The sequence below is a fragment of the Neolamprologus brichardi genome, unplaced genomic scaffold (genome assembly GCF_056152115.1).
Source record: "Neolamprologus brichardi isolate AB-2024 unplaced genomic scaffold, ASM5615211v1 NODE_ptg000031l+_length_7269946_cov_1, whole genome shotgun sequence".
Lineage (NCBI taxonomy): Eukaryota > Metazoa > Chordata > Actinopteri > Cichliformes > Cichlidae > Neolamprologus > Neolamprologus brichardi.
Genome location: NW_028270136.1, coordinates 2128815 through 2147372, shown reverse-complemented (window position 1 = coordinate 2147372; position 18558 = coordinate 2128815). Strand labels below are relative to the sequence as shown.

General features: G+C 41.7%; 2 protein-coding genes across 2 annotated transcripts in view; one reads left to right on the top strand and one right to left on the bottom strand.

Moving 5' to 3' along the window:
* The first annotated feature begins 718 nt into the window (after positions 1–718).
* On the top strand, positions 719–4839 carry LOC148094682 (ornithine decarboxylase-like). Its single transcript, XM_087837401.1, has 7 exons — positions 719–746; positions 818–959; positions 1047–1263; positions 1763–1849; positions 2539–2695; positions 2802–2923; positions 3999–4839. The coding sequence occupies exons 1-7, from the start codon at positions 719–721 to the stop codon at positions 4227–4229; spliced, it is 984 nt and encodes a 327-aa protein (XP_087693527.1). The 3' UTR covers positions 4230–4839.
* A 10451-nt stretch (positions 4840–15290) lies between these two features.
* The window catches only part of LOC118453598 (uncharacterized), a 29443-nt gene continuing 26175 nt past the window's right edge, over positions 15291–18558 (bottom strand). The window contains exons 30-32 of the mRNA XM_087837369.1: positions 17669–18013; positions 16563–16691; positions 15291–16465 (exon numbers count right to left, since the gene is read on the bottom strand). Of these exons, the coding sequence (XP_087693495.1) occupies positions 16326–16465; positions 16563–16691; positions 17669–18013 (614 nt within the window). The 3' untranslated portion in view covers positions 15291–16325. The remainder of the gene's footprint in view (positions 16466–16562; positions 16692–17668; positions 18014–18558) is intronic.

Sequence of the window (18558 nt, the reverse complement as noted above, 5' to 3'; positions counted from 1 at the left end):
ACCATACTTCAGGGGCATCATTTTAAGTCACTGAAAGCCTTCAAACATCAAGGTTGTTTGTGCCTAAACAATTAACACATGCAAGGCAAGGGTTATCGCTAGGGATGTTCCTGGTGATTAATTTCTAATTTTGACTAAAGTAAAAAATTGGACTAATTAACGAGTCTAAAAGGGTCTAAAATGTTAAACTTTTGATCTGTTTTGTGTCAAAAACTCATTAAACAAAGGCATTTGAAACCATTAATCACATTCTTGTCATCTACCATTTCTGCCGCTTATATCGCATTCTGATCGTGTTAACAAAAAGATCAGGCCTAGATTAACAGATTTATGGCATTTCTCGACAACGATGAGCCATCTGGTGGCAGATGGCTGCATAACATTGCGTACACAATAATTTACTGAATTAATTAAAATGTTAACAATGACATAATTCATCTTGTCGACTAGCAGCACACCACATCCCTAGTGTGGTGAATACACCAGAGATTTTCGACATCTTTGAAATAAAATGTTTCTTTTTTCAGGGCAAAGATGAGCCATTCCATGTGTTAAATCTTGATGATATATTAGAAAAGCACAACAGGTGGATCACTAGGTTGCCTCGGGTCAAACCTTTCTATGCAGTAAAGTGCAACAACACACCAGCAGTTATCAAGATGCTCATCGCTCTGGACACAGGTTTTGACTGTGCCAGCAAGGTACCGGTGTTTCAAAGATGATTTGGGGATTCTGTTTATGTTCTTGTGAGTTTGTTCATGTGAAACACATCTCTGTCTGACGCAGGGTGAGATTGAGCTGGCCCTGTCCCTTGGAGTTACCCCTGATAAGATCATTTATGCCCATCCTACCAAACCATGGTCCCACATCAGATATGCCCGCACTCACAGAGTGAACTTAATGACTTTTGATAATGAGGAGGAACTCTTAAAAATCTCTCTTACCCATCCTCAAGCCAAGTAAGTAAGCAACTGCTAATATGTTTCAGCATTTTATGCAATGTCTTTTGAGAGTATTGACTATTAATGTCTGGATGCATTTTGTAGGCTAGTAATGCGAATTGCAGTGGACGACTCCAAATCTCTCCTAAGACTCAATGCAAAGTTTGGAGTCAGACTGTCCTTAGTTAGTAAACTGCTGGAATGTGCCAGACGGCTGAACTTGGAGGTGATAGGGGTCAGCTTCCACGTAGGCAGTGGGTGCACTGGAAGTTTGGCCTTCAAGCAGGCTATCACAGATGCTCGATATGCTTTTGATATAGCAGTAAGTTATTGTTGCACAAACAAACCTTTATAAGAATGCTGTACTGTACATTTAATTTTGAATAACTGCCACTAATATGGATTGGTTGTGATGATCAGTTGTTAAATTTACCACTTTCAAGGTATTTTTTAATGTCTTTATTAATGACTCATTCAGTATTGCTATAAGGATCTGATTTAAATTATGAAATATTACTGAAAGTTTTATCTTATTGTGATCAAGTGCTCATATTAATGCTAAAGTAAAGACCAATGTGATGATGCAAGGCGAGAATGTAACTGTGACACTGCACACACTCCTCATTTCTGTAACTTAAAATGACCCAAGTTTATAAAATGGACTTAATGTTGTATTCAGTATGACCTGAAATGAGTGACTGAGCCCACAAACTAATCAGGAAACTATTGAAACAATGGTATTAATATATACAAAGCAGAAGTCTTCTCAGCTAAACCCTACATGGCAAAGTCTCAAGTTTAAACAGATTATATCTTTGCAGAATTCAGCGGGCTTCCAGATGCGCCTCTTGGATATTGGTGGAGGCTTTTCTGGGACAGAAGACTTCATTGAAGTGAAATTTGAGGAGGTATTATTAATAAAAACACTGTACAGTACAGAGAGAACGTGTTTAGGACATTCAAACATAACATTGGTTGGCAGAATTTTAACTTACAATGAGTTGTTCCTTTTAATTGTGATAATATCTGGAATAAATAAGCATATGTACATTTAGTTATGTGTTAGAGCCCTGACTGCCCTGGTGACAGACATCATTCTGTTCAGATGCTGGTCACGTTAGCGCTTTCCTTCATCTTTTCTCTTGTTTGCGAAGGGGACCTTGTTGGTTCGGCCTAAAATCAATCATTTTAATGTAAAACTACTGATTACTACAGCTTATAGAGTAGTGTGATATAGATTGGAACTACCTATACGTGTTACTGTCTTGAGAAGAGAGGTGAGTTCCCAAGGTAAAGTAATTCATCAGCAGCATAAAGACGGCATATTTTGTATATGCATTTGTTTTTTTTTTGTTGTCTAGAATATCACACAAACTCTATCCTTAGTATTTTTCATTCTGAATGTTTATCTACCACAATTTAGAATCACCAATCTCTTGTACTTCATAGAAGCACAGGTAGAGACCTCAAAGGCAGAGGTACTGTCTTTGAGGTCAGAGGTACTGATTGCTACAGAACATCTTAAAGTGTCAAGAAAATGTCAGAAATATTAATAGCTCAGCAATATCCATTAACCTAATGTGTTTTGCATTCTTAGTTTTCAGAAGTCATTAATAAAGCACTGGATGAATTATTCCCACCTGCCAATGGGTTGGAGATCATCGCAGAACCAGGCCGATTCTATGTCGACTCAGCCTTTACACTGGCAGTAAATGTCATTGCCAAAAGAGTTGAAGACACAGATGAACGCAGTGGTAAATGTACAGATATGCAGTTTAAAGCAAGTTAAATACTCCATAATGATGTGCCTTTGTATTTAAATTGAACTTAATTTCAAATATAAAGGTAAATGTTTATCAGATCGGAAGGACTACAGCTCTGAGAAGATGATGATATACTACATTAATGATGGATTACACGGATCATTGAGCTGCCTTACCAATGATCCTGTCCACACCAAGGTTGAACCATGGCCTCTTAGGGTAAATAATATAAAATCACCATACTTTTGAGTGTGTGTTTATATCCAGTTTCTTGTGGTAAAGTTGGTAAGATTGTGGTTATAGCATACCATGTACATTGAAGTCATGGTTACAGTTAGGCAATTAATATATGTTTATGTTACTGACATTTAAGATGTGCTGTTGATCAATATTAATGAACAGCACAACTTACTAATAGAACTCAGAATGAGACCTCCATAAGCTTCTTTTTTAATCTTAAGTCACAAAGGCCTTAAAAACTGGTTGGTGGCTGCCTGGCAACCACGATCACTAGGAAAGATTGAGTGTACCTCAACAGGTTTCAAATAGCTACTGGAGTTTGCTGGGAAATTGATTACTTAAGCTCTAGTCATGCCTAGGCCTAGAGATGCTTAGTGTCCCACTTTTAGCCACCAACTGCAATGGAAAAAGTATTCCCTGATGGGTTGGGAAGTGGTTGTGGGAGGTTGCTGTCCCAGGGACAGGTCAGTAGCAGTTGCCATAGCGGCCCATCGTTTATACAGAAGACACAAATTTTTCTGCAAACCATACAGTTGATGTTAAACTGTGAACAATGTGATGCAAACTAAAAATGGAAGACTGTTTGCATTCAAAGTAAGTATTGCACCGTATCACTGTAACCAACAAGTTGTGAAAGGCAAACTGTTTGTATTTACATCTTTACAACATTTCACTACTACTCACTGTTGAGTGTGTTTTTGCAGACAAGTTTGCATCATCATTGTAATCCTCGACTGACTGCAACATCCAACACAATCACAGGGAATTTTTTGGTGCATCATCAGCTCTGCAAATGAATTCCCTTGGATATACTGAACAACAACTTGTGAATCAGTCAGATATCACGCATTTTTTTTTTGTTACTCAATGGGACTAAGGTCTTACTACATCTTGAATTGTTAAATTTAAATCTCATTGCTTGGAAAAAAAGATGAACCTAGACTTTTTACTTATAGCTGATTACAACTAAACCTGGTATTGTATGTATGGAATTCACATGGTTAGATTGTGAGAGTGCGATTAGGATTTTATATTTCATTTGCTTTCCTTACAGGCTGTTGACAACAGTGAACCGAGATACTACTCTGTTATCTGGGGTCCAACCTGCGACAGCTCTGACAAAGTCACCGAAAGCTGCTGGATTCCTGAGTTGCACGTGGGGGACTGGCTTCTTATTGATAACATGGGGGCTTATTCTCTCAGTGCATCCACTGACTTCAACGGCTTTGAAAGGGCACACATTTACCCTGTTGTGACAGCTAAGACCTGGCTCGCCATACATTAGTCTTGCTTAAAAAACACAATCAATTAATGATCAGATAATAACTGAGAAATGAATAAGAAAATGTAACTTAAAAGGGAGTTTTTCCTTCCCACTGTCGCCAAAGTGCTTGCTCATAGGGGGTCATATGATTGTTGGGTTTTTCTCCTATGAAGCACCTTGAGGCAACTTTTGTAGTGATTTGGCGCTATATAAATAAAATTGAATTGAAAGTTTAGAGTTAAAAAAAAAAGTTCATTTCAAAGTCAAAAGTAAATTTAAGCTAGCAAACACATAAAATCAAAACTGGAGTCTTATCCAAGTGCTAAAAATGTTCCCACACTGAAAATGCCACATCAAGATGAACAGAATATACTTTTTGGGACATGATCATTATTGTTACTTTGTGGTTCCAAATAGGCATTGTGTCACACAAATATAGCTATTCAAAGCTCATTTTCAATAGGCACACCAATGGCACAACAACATCTTGAAATGACACACTGATCAACAGGACACTGGCTCTTGAACTGAATTGAATTGAATTGAATTTATTTTATTTCAGTCAACAACAACAGATTATAATTTTACATTTTACATAAAAGTACTCAAACGTTTCTGTGAAAAGTAAAACAAACTCTTGTTTGGGACTCCAACAAAGAAGACAGCCTACTTGAGTAATGAGAGCAGAAGATTTTTTGCATGATGTGGCCTCTAGTTGTTAGCCTGAGCTAAAGGGGATGTAGCATTGCAGAAGGAAAACATCAGTGTGACTCGGCCCAGTTTCAGTAAATGATATAATGTTGATGACACCATTAATAGATCAGACATTATGTCCTACACAGGATTAAGAGATGAGCTTGGCTTGCAGTGAACTCATACACGGAGTATGCACCTTAACTTTTAAAATTCTGCAAAAACATCAGTAAACTATAATTAGTTGTAATATAATTAGCCTCTTAGGTATTTTGTCCTGCACACACCTTGCTTTTGACAGTTTATTTTTTTGTTTTGTACTACTGACTTCAGTTTTGTATGTCCTGACGTAAAATTGATTTAATTACCAAAATAATTATACTTTTATTTTTGACTATTCCCCAGGAGCCACTGAGATAGATAGATAGATAGATAGATAGATAGATAGATAGATAGATAGTGTTGGATTATAATATTATTTTATGCCATGTTAGACCCCTAATTAAAGATTGTGAATTATTATGTAGTTTTAGTTTGCATTATTCTCCTGAATTAGAAGAAGGTGATAACTATTACATTTGTTAAACTGATTTGCATTACATTAGACTGCTGATTTATTGTGAATGAATGATATTGTTTTATGATGCATTATACTGCTGAGTTATAAGAAATACTGTTCGCAGAAAGTCATCGCCTTATTTGTCTGATTAGAAGAGAACAGAACATACTGGAGAGGTTTTCTGCCCCATCTCAGCAGGAGCAGATAAACAGGGAGCCAAGGTCATAGCTTAGGCGCCGTGTGAGAGAAAGAATGTGAATGTTTAGGCTTTTATGATTAGGTGGGGGCCACTAGAGGCTATAAGAGTTTGATCAATGCTCCACCATTTTGAGATCTGATGCTGTCTGCTGTATGGTGTCCATCTCCCACACGTGTATTCATTAAATCATCGTTTGACTCAACCCGGCCGGACCAGTGTTGTTATTTTGGTTTTCCTCTTGTATCCATCCCCAATATTTGAATCCGTGACAATAGATAGATAGATAGATAGATAGATAGATAGATAGATAAAACTAATGTGGGATTAGTTTCTGTATTTAGTTGTGTGCTGCAAACACCCATATGGAAAAGATATATATAAATCTTATAAAGTTTGTATCTGTCTTGTGTGAAACTTGTATGAAAAGCATACAAGAGTGAAAACAGATATAAGATCCCTTGAAAAATTATATAAATGAAATGTGTATGTTTTGGATACTTACTACAACAATATATGAAAGTAATGAGAAAGTGGCCACTTTCATGAGTAAATCATATAAGTTTTTTGTTAGGTTTTGTAATGTTGATTGTCATTTATGCTTAGAAATATCTACTTATATATGCTTAGAGTTTTATAATTAGTTTTAGATTGGTAGAGGTGTTTAATTAATTGTGTAGTGATAGGATGTGTGATCTTTAGCAGGCTGCAAAGGCTTGGTGTGGATTCCAGAGTGTTCTGGAATCCACACCTATATCCTGGGAGCATGGGAAGAGGTCGTACCTTGTTTTATCGTTTTATGGTAGGATAAACGTGGCTATATCTGTTTTAGTCTAAGTGCCAATTGTTTAGATAGACTGCTGGACTTTCCAGACCAGTAGGTTTAGGGAAGTCATTTATGGGGTCATACTCTGACCACACACACACACACACACACACACACACACACAGGCAAGGTACTCTTTGTTTGTATATAGGCGGCGTATGTTAATGAACCTATGCATATTCATGTAACCTCAATAAAAGAGCAGTGTTACGGGGTAGCGGACAAGAGCAACTGGGGTCAAGCGAAGGAACGGCGTTTGTCCGGTTCTCTCCCGTGCACGAGAAACATGAAGATCTTTGCCTACTTCGTGTCTTGCTTTGCTGTGTAATTATATTGTCTTCAACGTTCCAGCGAATAGGTTAAAGCTACCAACCTATCATTTTTACTATTTCTTTTCCATATGGGCAGGAACTGATAATAGCTATGGTTCCGATTTGCCACAATCTGAACCATAGCATACTCAGACAAAAGCTGGTTCCCCCGAAAGACAAAACTCCTAAACACAAACTTAACAACGTGGTGTATGCTGTACAATGCAGCGAGGAATGCCCAGACCTTTGCATTGGAGAGACCAAACAGCCACTTCACAAGCGCATGGCACAACATAGAAGAGCCACCTCCACAGGACAAGACTCAGCAGTCCATCTGCATCTAAAGGACAAAGGTCACTCTTTTGAGGATGCCAATGTTCACATTTTGGACAGAGAAGACAGATGTTTAAAAGAGGAGTAAAAGAAGCCATTTACGTCCACTGTGAGCGACCATCTTTGAACAAAGGCGGTGGCTTACGACACCAACTGTCTGTCATCTATAATCCAGTTTTGAGATCCCTTAATGCCCACTCACATCCTGGGCCATCTGACCTCAGGAAATCACATGATAAGGTGGGGCCAGGTTTCACAATGAGCTCACCCGAAACCCTGGCTGATTGTGATCCACACCCATTTTCACACCTTGGCTCATGTGATTAGGTAGAGGATCATTTTGTCCCTCTTTGGGGGGAAAACTCCCACTGGATTTAAACCTGGGACCCTCCACCACTTGACCCTTAGAACTGAAGAAGCTTCTCGGATGAGAGGTGAAACATCTTCAAGCAACTTAAAGAAGTCCAGACGCTTTTCTTTCCAAGCTCCTTAGACTACGATGACCTGGATGACTGAAAACCTTCAAAGACAGCTTTGCCACAATGTGAAAAAAGCTTGAAACCAAGCTTAAAACAGAATATTAGTATCTACTAGTAACAGCCTGAGATGAGTTTCCAAAACCAAACAAAAAACAAGCTCCAGTGATCCAAATGAACTGTCCAAAACACAACACACACACACTGGAGTCCCTGAACAGGGTCCCAAAACATAGTTCAGGAGGCCGGCCCGGAGGCTGACAACTCAGGAGTCTAGAACAGTTCATCTCGGGGGCCGACCATGTGGAAGGCAGTGGCGTCGATGTGGAAACAGTTCAGGCGGCCGACCGTGCGGACGGCAACGTCAGCGGTGACACAAGATCGGAGGCCGGCCGCACGGAAGGTAGCGGCGGCATTCGGGAGGTCATCCATAGAGGCGATGACGCCCAACAAGTGGCCTGGCAGATGACCGTCGATGTCGAAGCGGCAGTTTGGGACCCAAAGGCTGCGTGGCCCCCGCAGCACCAGGCAAGGCAGAGGCTGAAGCGGAAGCGGAGGCTGGACCAGACGTGGCTGAAGCTGGACCAGGTGAAAGCGAAGCTGACTCGGAGGCTGGACCAGACGAGGACGAAGCTGACTCGGAGGCAGGACCAGACGAGGACGAAGCTGACTCGGAGGCAGGACCAGACGAGGACGAAGCTGACTCGGAGGCAGGACCAGACGAGGACGAAGCTGACTCGGAGGCAGGACCAGACGAGGACGAAGCTGACTCGGAGGCAGGACCAGACGAAGACGAAGCTGATTCGGAGGCAGGACCAGACGAGGACGAAGCTGACTCGGAGGCAGGACCAGATGAAGACGAAGCTGATTCGGAGGCAGGACAAGACGAGGACGAAGCCGGAGCTGGACCAGGCGACGGCGTGGGTGAAGCTGCGGCTGCAGGCGGCGGCGTCGGAGCTGCAGGTGGTGAAGCAGGTGGTGGCTGAACGGTCTCCCCAGGACCGTCAGCAAGCATGAGGATGTGCAGGCTGGGTCCTCTAAGACCCCCAGCTGACAAGGCAGGAGGCTGGAGCAGTCCCTCGGACCCTCCAGCAGAGACAGGAGGCCGGAGCGGTCCCTGGGAACCTCCAGCAGAGACAGGAGGCCGGAGCGGTCCCTCGGACCCTCCAGCAGAGACGAGGATGGGCTGGCTGGGCTTTCCAGAACCCCCAGCAGAAATTGTCACAGAACCAGCGGGCACAGGGGCCCCTGGCACACACATGGCTGACTGCAGCTGCGCGGAGCATTGACCCTGCTCAGGCAGCGACAGCCGGGTGCAGTCCTCAGCTGGGTTCTTAGCCTCCAGGGGTCCAGAGTGGGCTGAGGGCTGAAACTCAGCCTCTGGGGAGGCCCTGGAGTGCATCACAGTCTCTGAAATTGCCAGCTTTTGAGGACTGGTTATAATATTGTGCGGTTTGTCTCTCTGCTTAGGACAAACAGATGAAAAACAGTTCTTTTTGGGTTGGATTGACTTAGCTTGTTGTACAGGAGGAGTAGGTGAAGATGATGGCTGAATAGGTGGCCGAGCTGAGGGCGACTGAAGTAAAGGTTGGGAAAATAATGGTGGTGAAGTTAGAGACTGAGCTGACAATAAGGCTGATGATTCCTCTACTAACTGAGCTATTGACTGGGCTATGGACTGTAACATAGTTTGTAGTAAGTCTGGCTGTGACTGTAACTGAGCTATGGGTAGTGAGGCTGAATGGGGTGGAGGTGACGGCTAGGCAGCTAACTGAGCTACTGGCTGGGCAGCTAACTGAGCAACTGGCTGGGCAGCTAACTGAGCAACTGGCTGGGCAGCTAACTGAGCTACTGGCTGGGCAGCTAACTGAGCTACTGGCTGGGCAGCTGACTCAAAAAACACAGCCCCGGTATAAACAGTCACAAGGTCTGGCGAAACAGAAAGAGTGTCTTTTCCACTCACCACAGCCGGCAACTCAGAACTCTCGGGGCCTGGCTGTGGCGATGGGCGTCGGCAGCGTGAACGCCGCTTCCTTCTCGGAGATAGCTCCGACCGGCCGGATAATTCCACATCCGGTGGGCCGGGCCGCAGATTCCCCGGTGGGCAGTGCAAAACATTCACCGCCAGGCTAGGTCGGGAAGCAGTAGCGGCTGGAGGGTGAAGGTGCAGTTCTTTCAGAGTGAAGTCCTGTGCGAGCGGGTGAAGAGAGTCCAGTAGCCAGGGGTAAGCCGAAAGTAACTGCTGTAGCCTGGCTTCTACAGCGCGGTGAAATTCCTCTCCCTCACGTTCGAGCCACAGGTTAACCAACCTTGAAACAGAGTCAATTAGTTCCTCCCGAAGCTCCTCGGGAGGTGCGGATGCTGCTGGGATGCATGTTTGGTCGGCTCGTACTGTCACGGCTGGGGCAGCAGTCGTGTAGTGGAATGAAAAGGACCCAAAATGCAGGCAACTGACTGATGAAGAGTGTGACGTTTATTTACAAGGTGGGATAGTGGCAAGCAAGCAGTGAGGCATGACAAATAACTGAAGAAATCTAAACTGGGAGAACTAAACAAACCTGAGAGCATACCAAAGGGGTGCGGGGCAGAGAGACGCAGAGACAGGAATGAAACACCATAGAACGCAGACGAGCCGACAACGAACACAGACCGACACCCACTATATACACACACACACACACACACACACACACACACACACACAAGGTAATCGGGTAATCACACACAGGAGGGAAGAACAGCTGATCCGAATACACATGATGACTGGAGGACACAAGCTGAACACAATGACAACAGACAGAGACCTTCAGAATAAAACAGGAAATCTAGAACACGAACCGGACACAAGGGGGGAGGACACAGGAAACCAAAATCAGAATAACTAGAACAGAGGAAAATAATCATAAAACGACCCAGCACCATGACAGGTATAGGTAACATCTAAAACGTGCAGGATAGGGGTCCATGAGGGCCAGAATTTGACACCCCTGACTTCTAGTCAAGGTTATACATCAGGAAAGTTGTTGTTTGTGACATAAGTTTTTGCTTTATTACTTCAGGGCCAACCAGTAGAGATAAAAGAATAAAAAAGATCTCAAAATATTGAGAATTTCTTCCTTAAGAAGGCTAAAATACAACCAGAAGCAGAGAGATTCTTTTTTCCTGTTTCAAAATCAAACACCAGTTTGTGAGAAGATTATCTTCTTTTTTTAATAGACAGATAAAGTTTTGCATTGGCTAATTTGCCAATTGTATGTTAAAAATATTCGTATTTTAATATTAACTCTGCAAACCTCCACCTTTCCTTGTTATGGAGGGAGCTGGGTGTACTCTGCAGAATAGTTGGGGCCCAAGCATAGCAGAGTGCTCTATAAACTTTGGCAGCTGTTTTATATTTATGAAGATTTTTGTGCGTGCATTAGCAGTTGCATGCACACAGTACACCCGAGCAGCTTATAGTTCCACATAACATTCACTACAAATTGGACAATAATAACTACAATCCTACAGAGATCTGGCACCTGCACGAGAGAAGGTTTAATCATCCCCTTACTGAGAGAAAGAGGAGGTCACAAGTAAAGCTAGAAGCTAAGCAGGCCATCGCAAGTTTTATCTTCACCAAAACCCGGTTATCAACATGAATGAGCTACAAATGTGAACGACTCGGAACATGACGAAAAACAGTAGCATAAGAGTCCAAAACAAAAAACTAGCAGTTCAGGGGGCTGACTGTGTGGCCAGCAGTCTAGACGGAGGAGTTCAGACGAAGACTCCGACAGGACTGGAGGCCGACACCAGTGGAAATGGGGACCCTTGAACAGAACAGGACAAGGCGGTGCAGAAACCTGGTGCTGGTGGAACAGGACTAGGAGGTGCAGAGATCTGTGGCAGAGAAGGAGCAGGACCAGGCTGTGCAGGGCACACACAGAATACATATATAAACAGAGGGATAACAACTATAAACCAAAACTAGGAACAAAATCCTGACCTCAGAATTTCAAACAAACTAGAATCAAAAGTCCAAACTAGGGCTGTAAACATTAATGCAATTAAAATTTTTAGCGCATTTAACCCATCTGGAGCGCAGAACTAACAAACTGCCCGATATGCTTTGACAGAGACATTTCAGTGATTTTGAGTCATTCTGCACTCCAGATGGGTTAATTGCGTTTAAAATTTAACTCGTGTAAATCCTGATGACGGATTAATCCGCGTCAATGAGTTAACATTGACAGCCCTAATCCAAACACAAATGCTGGGTTAAACACCCAGGACCGTGACACTGTGCCAGAATAATAACATTGTGGATGTGGCTGTTGAGCTAGCTCCTCAGAGAGGATAGGACTGTTCACAGGAAAAGAGGAGGGGGACTCTGTATTTAAACAACAGCTATTGCACACTAGATAAGATAAGATAAGATGACCTTTATTAGTCCCACAGGTGGGAAATTTGTTTTGTTACAGCAAAAGTGCAAAGTTATGTAGCAGAAATTAGAAAACACTGGAATGCAATGAAATAAAATACTATATACAATAGAATAAAATGGAAATACAAATGCTATATACAACTGAGTAAGAAAATACAAAAGTACAACTTCGTCAGAAGAAGAATTGTACAAGAATTGCACATATAGCATATAGAATTGCACATATAGCAGTCTTATTGCACATGTGAGGGTTTGATCAGCTGCAAAAGTCTTTGTTGTGGAGTCTGACAGCAGTGGGGAGGAAAGACCTGCGAAATCTCTCCGTCCCACACCGTGGGTGCCGCAGTCTCCCACTGAAGGAGCTGCTCAGTGCTGTCAGAGTCTCTTGCATGGGGTGGGAGCTGTTGTCCAACAGCCTGTTCAGTCTCTTTCTGTCCCCAGCAGAGATGCTGCCGCCCCAGCAGACCACACTGTAAAAGATGGCTGAGGCCACCACAGAGTCATAGAAGGTCTTCAGGAGTGGGCCCTCTACTCCAAACGACCTGAGTCTCCGCAGCAGGTACAGCCTGCTCTGCCTTTTCCTGTAGAGGGCGTCTGAATTATGAGTCCAGTCCAGTTTGTTGTTCAGATGAACACCTGGTACCTGTAGCTGTCAATAGCGAGTGTACAAATGTGACAGTGGCGCTGGCCATGATCCTCATAGTTTCCCCTATATCAAGTACCTAATGTCACATTGCAGACATTACAGAGACTTTACAGAGTTTAAATTATTTATTATAACAGCTGTTTATGTACCACTGCAAGCTGGCCAAGCTAAATCAATCCATTATACCTTTGCAGTAACAGAAGGCTTTAATCATGCTAACCTGAAGTCTGTTGTACTAAAATACCACAAGTGTTCTTGAACAAGACAAAAGGACCTTTTATATCAAATCTACTGCAAAAGATCACACTTCTGAAAAGCAAACTCAGCCACATTTGGGATTCAGAGATCATTTGTCTCTGCCAATAGTGGCTAAAATGGCTTCTATGGTGGGATCAGGGCCAGAGACTATCCATTAATAAATTCATGTACTAAGAAAGCCTCCTCATCCCTGCAGGACTGTAGGTTTGTCTGTTCCAGCCTTCAAAGAGGTTCAAACAGAGCATGCCCAGCGTGTTTAAGTTTTTGTGTGACATGAATGAAAACTTTAAGTGCTATTTACTGAAATTTTTTAATTCATTCATACTCATCTCAGTACATGCGGCTGTTTGAACCTACGTATCTATATGACCAGATATACAGTGGGGCAAAAAAGTATTTAGTCAGCCACCGATTGTGCAAGTTCCCCCACTTAAAATGATGACAGAGGTCAGTAATTTGCACCAGAGGTACACTTCAACTGTGAGAGACAGAATGTGAAAAAAAAATCCATGAATTCACATGGTAGGATTTGTAAAGAATTTATTCGTAAATCAGGGTGGAAAATAAGTATTTGGTCACCTCAAACAAGGAAAATCCCTGGCTCTCACAGACCTGTAACGTCTTCTGTAAGAAGCTTTTCTGTCCCCCACTCGTTACCTGTATGAATGGCACCTGTTTGACCTCATCATCTGTATAAAAGACACCTGTCCACAGCCTCAACCAGTCAGACTCCAAACTCCGCCATGGCCAAGACCAAAGAGCTTTCGAAGGACATCAGGAAAAGAATTGTAGACCTGCACCAGACTGGGAAGAGTGAATCTACAATAGGCAAGCAGCTTGGTGTGAAAAAATCAACTGTGGGAGCAATCATCAGAAAATGGAAGACATACAAGACCACTGATAATCTCCCTCGATCTGGGGCTCCACGCAAGATCTCATCCCGTGGGGTCAAAATGACCATGAGAACGGTGAGCAAAGATCCCAGAACCACACGGGGGGACCTGGTGAATGACCTGCAGAGAGCTGGGACCAAAGTAACAAAGGTCACCATCAGTAACACACTACAACGGCAGGGAATCAAATCCCGCAGTGCCAGACGTGTTCCGCTGCTGAAGCCAGTGCATGTCCAGGCCCGTCTGAAGTTTGCCAGAGAGCACATGGATGATACAGCAGAGGATTGGGAGAATGTCATGTGGTCAGATGAAACCAAAGTAGAACTTTTTGGTATAAACTCAACTCGTCGTGTTTGGAGGAAGAAGAATACTGAGTTGCATCCCAAGAACACCATACCTACTGTGAAGCATGGGGGTGGAAACATCATGCTATGGGGCTGTTTTTCTGCCAAGGGGACAGGACGACTGATCCGTGTTAAGGACAGAATGAATGGGGCCAAGTATCGTGAGATTTTGAGCCAAAACCTCCTTCCATCAGTGAGAACTTTGAAGATGAAACGAGGCTGGGTCTTCCAACATGACAATGATCCAAAACACACCGCCCGGGCAACAAAGGAGTGGCTCCGTAAGAAGCATTTGAAAGTCCTGGAGTGGCCTAGCCAGTCTCCAGACCTCAACCCCATAGAAAATCTGTGGCGGGAGTTGAAAGTCCGTGTTGCTCGGCGACAGCCCCAAAACATCACTGCTCTTGAGAAGATCTGCATGGAGGAATGGGCCAAAATACCAGCTACTGTGTGTGCAAACCTGGTAAAGACCTATAGTAAACGTTTGACCTCTGTTATTGCCAACAAAGGTTATATTACAAAGTATTGAGTTGTATTTTTGTTATTGACCAAATACTTATTTTCCACCCTGATTTACGAATAAATTCTTTACAAATCCTACCATGTGGATTCATGGATTTTTTTTTTCACATTCTGTCTCTCACAGTTGAAGTGTACCTCTGGTGCAAATTACTGACCTCTGTCATCATTTTAAGTGGGGGAACTTGCACAATCGGTGGCTGACTAAATACTTTTTTGCCCCACTGTACATATTAATGTCTGCTAACTTCTCCTTTCTTAGAAATGAAAACATGACACGTCCCCACACACAGACACACACAAACATATGCACGCACACACGACCTGTTGTGTGTTACTCGAATGTGTAATTATGTGTAATTAAAATTATTAGTAAGGTTAGAATGTTCGGGTTGCTTTCTAGCCGGTTTGGGTAAAGTGACCCTTTAAATGCAGTTTACACTTATTTAGAGCAAAAAAAGTCCAACATGAAAATAATACCCCCCACCCCGTCTTTAAAAAAACTATCAGCCAAATAGAAATGTAAACACAATTGTTTCATTACTTTATTAATAATTTCCTAAATAGTTGAAATTCTTTATGTGTGTAATGAGATTTAAGGATTTTGATATTTTGGCAGCAGCCTTTATTTAAATTTGGAGTAAAGCTGAACAACATCCATGTGCACAGTAATGACACAATGATTAAAACCACAAATGATGAGGTTACATTTAAATTTAGCAACAACAATGATGATGATGATGATGAAAATGATTATTATTTGCTACAATAAGTGCATCAACTTACCCACACTTGTTATTAGAATACAGTATAAAATAGATAATAGCTACATGGAGCTCAGGACTCTTCAACCTGGGGATAGCTACCGAGTGTAAGTAATGTAACTGTGTGTGACCACTCACCTCACTTAGTTATATAAAAGTAAAGTGTGATTTGCTGGAACTATCCTCTGTGTTTTGACTGGAATAACTGAATAATTAATAAATTTAGCGTTACTGTGTTACATACCAAAATGTACACAGCTCACAAATGTACACATATGTCGACTGTCTGAATCTGGTGTTAAATTCAAACAGCTGGAAGCAACCAACACAAATCTATATCCTACTGATGATTCATCAGACCATGAGGCACACAGACCTCTCTGACAAATCAAACACCTAAACTGTAGTTACTAAAACTTTGATTATTTGTAAGTTTATTTTTATAGTTGTTCACTTTTTGCCTAAAATTTAGAATTTGTATTTTTGATAATTCTATCAATATTTGGTACACATGTCTCATTAGCATTTTCCTTTAGAAAGAATAATCAAATATCATTACATTTAAACACTGAGTCCTATGATAGAACAGTGGCCTATGACCTTGACCTGCAATAATGATTAATAATGCAAATACTGAGACTTTAAGTCTCAGTATTTGCTGAGTGTTTCATAATTATTTATAAACTAAGAAATCTTTTTCTAAGCAAATTTGGGCTGATAATGACTGAATTATTAAAAGTATTATCGTGCTGTGGTATTTATTCTGTTTTTGAACACACAGTCACACTTATAAACTATTTAAAGGGACCTTTCAGCTCCCCCACTTCTAGTTCAACTGAAAATTAAAAGTTGGCTGCCCTTTCATTTCCTTTTTCACTCATGATCATGATCCTCTTCACACACAACTCTCTCCATACACTGTCCTTGATCCACCTTCTTCGTTGTGTCGTTCTGCTTAAAACTGATATAATGCGGCTCTTCCTCACCATCAATGGTGTAATTGTTTGAAATAACTGCAACACAAACATTAGAATATCATACGTCAGCAAATTGAAATACTTTCTCAGTTCATCTGTTATTGTAATGTACTGTAACTCTGTGCGTACACACTTTGAAAATGGACAAGGTCTTCAGACTTCTCAGCTTGTTTCCTTCTCCTGCAGACCAGAAAGACCACAGGCAGGACCAGCAGAAGCAGCAATAGGGGTGCTGAGACTGAGACGATCGTGATCATACTCACTACAACAGAAAAACATGAGAAAAACATGAAATTTGTGTTATTTAACATACAGTAGAAATGTTTTTCTCATATATTAAATGTTTTATATTGCCACTGTCTGAGTGGAGTGTATCCTAACTTCTCTTGCCTTCCCTGACAGCAGTTGCCTCTCACAGTCTCTACACTGATTTCTATGTGAAGGATTGGTCAGGCCACAGGATATGATTTAAAACACTTCCTCCCATTTGCCTTGCCTAAGTGACTCTCTTGTAGTTTCAGGGTCAACAATGAGTAATCATAGTACACAGAACACAAACAACTGGCTGTTAGCACAAAACAAATGACAAAGCAAAAAAAGCAAAAAACACAATTATTGACTGAGACAGGTTTTTTTCGCTAGTGACCAAAAAAATAGTAAATGACCACATTAAGGTAAGTAAACCAAGGCCATGAACAGATAAGTCAGTACTAGCCAGAAGAAAGACGGTCAAACAAAGATTGGTCTGGTAACTTAACTGGCCATTTTCAATTCATTTTAGCAGATGAAGTAACAACTAAGCAGATTTTTGTGGTGCTGATGAGTTGGAAAGCTAATCACATTTTTTGCTAACTTTACCATCAGCAAAAGGTTAGCTAAGCTACGTCCATTTTACTGACATATGCAGCATGTATATAGCATTAACTGCTTCGTAATATCCAAGTTAACTTTTCTTTTTATTACCCTATGTTTAACTGTTACTAACCAATACAGTCAATCCCACCGTTTTGTATAACATCAAGTACATGTCACCAAGCAATATAATAGTGAGGAATGCCTTGTGTATATCTCATCCCTGTTTTGGGAGTTCTCATAAAAATGCATGTTAGGTAGCACTTCACCGAACAGCCACCGGTGTCATTAATAATAATGGTTTTCTGAGGATGCCCTGAGCTCATCGGACACCCAGAGAATATATTTGTTTTTCAGAGTAATTTTCAAATCAATTATAGGTCTTACTTAAGTACAGCTTCAATCCAGCCTTCTTAATGGTGACACTCATTGCTGTGAAGGTTGAGGTGAATTTCCTCGAGACAACTACGACCTCATACACACAGCTGTAGTTGCCCTGGTGTTCATAGTCAGCTTCAGGAAAACTAAAGGAGGCTGAGTTATTGACAGCTGGCTTGGTCTCTGTGATGTTGGAGTCCGAGAAGATGAGGGAGAAAACCCCTCCAGGAAAGTGGGAGGAAATGGAGCAGGTGAAGACAAAGTCGTCACCTCTGATGACCTCAGCACCTTCAGGACCCAAGACCAGCCCAGTATTAGTAGATGTCAGGCAGATGCTGGGCTGCTGCAGTGTCACTGGGTAAAAGAGAGACAGAGTAAACGCAATTTAGGGTCGATTAAGGATGCTGAAGATGCATTGAAACTATTAAACAAGCTGAAGTGAAGCTGATATTTCTGGGTTATATTCTGTAGGAAAAATTAATTGAAAAGTTCCACTGCCATTTGTAATCGATATGCTGTTGGATTAGAGTGCTGTAACAAAATGTACAGACTTTGCAAGGTGAGATTTTCCAGCAGGGAACAGGGATTATTGTAGGTGGAGATATAAAAACATAAAAAGTCCACTTGTAAGCACTGCTCTCAAAATAGTCTACAGTGGAATTCTGCTTGAGTGGTGGTGCTCATGGTTAGTGTTTGGTTACATGAAGTAAAGGAAATTAATCTGCATTTAAGCTGATGTTGCATAGATCAATTCACTAAATTCTACCTTTGCACCAATTGTATACAGCCTAGTATAAAAACAATATACAGTATACGGTTAGTTTAGGAAAGAGATTGTGTTCAATTTTCATTTTCATTTTCAATGTATTTATACAGCACCAAATCACAACAACAAGGTG

Excerpts from the sequence above, each read along its gene's own strand:
- LOC148094682 (XM_087837401.1), top strand. The coding sequence starts at position 719 with ATGATTTGGGGATTCTGTTTATGTTCTT. Across the intron at positions 960-1,046 it reads CTTACCCATCCTCAAGCCAA|GCTAGTAATGCGAATTGCAG; the intron begins GTAAGTAAGCAA and ends TGCATTTTGTAG. Across the intron at positions 1,850-2,538 it reads TTGAAGTGAAATTTGAGGAG|TTTTCAGAAGTCATTAATAA; the intron begins GTATTATTAATA and ends TTGCATTCTTAG.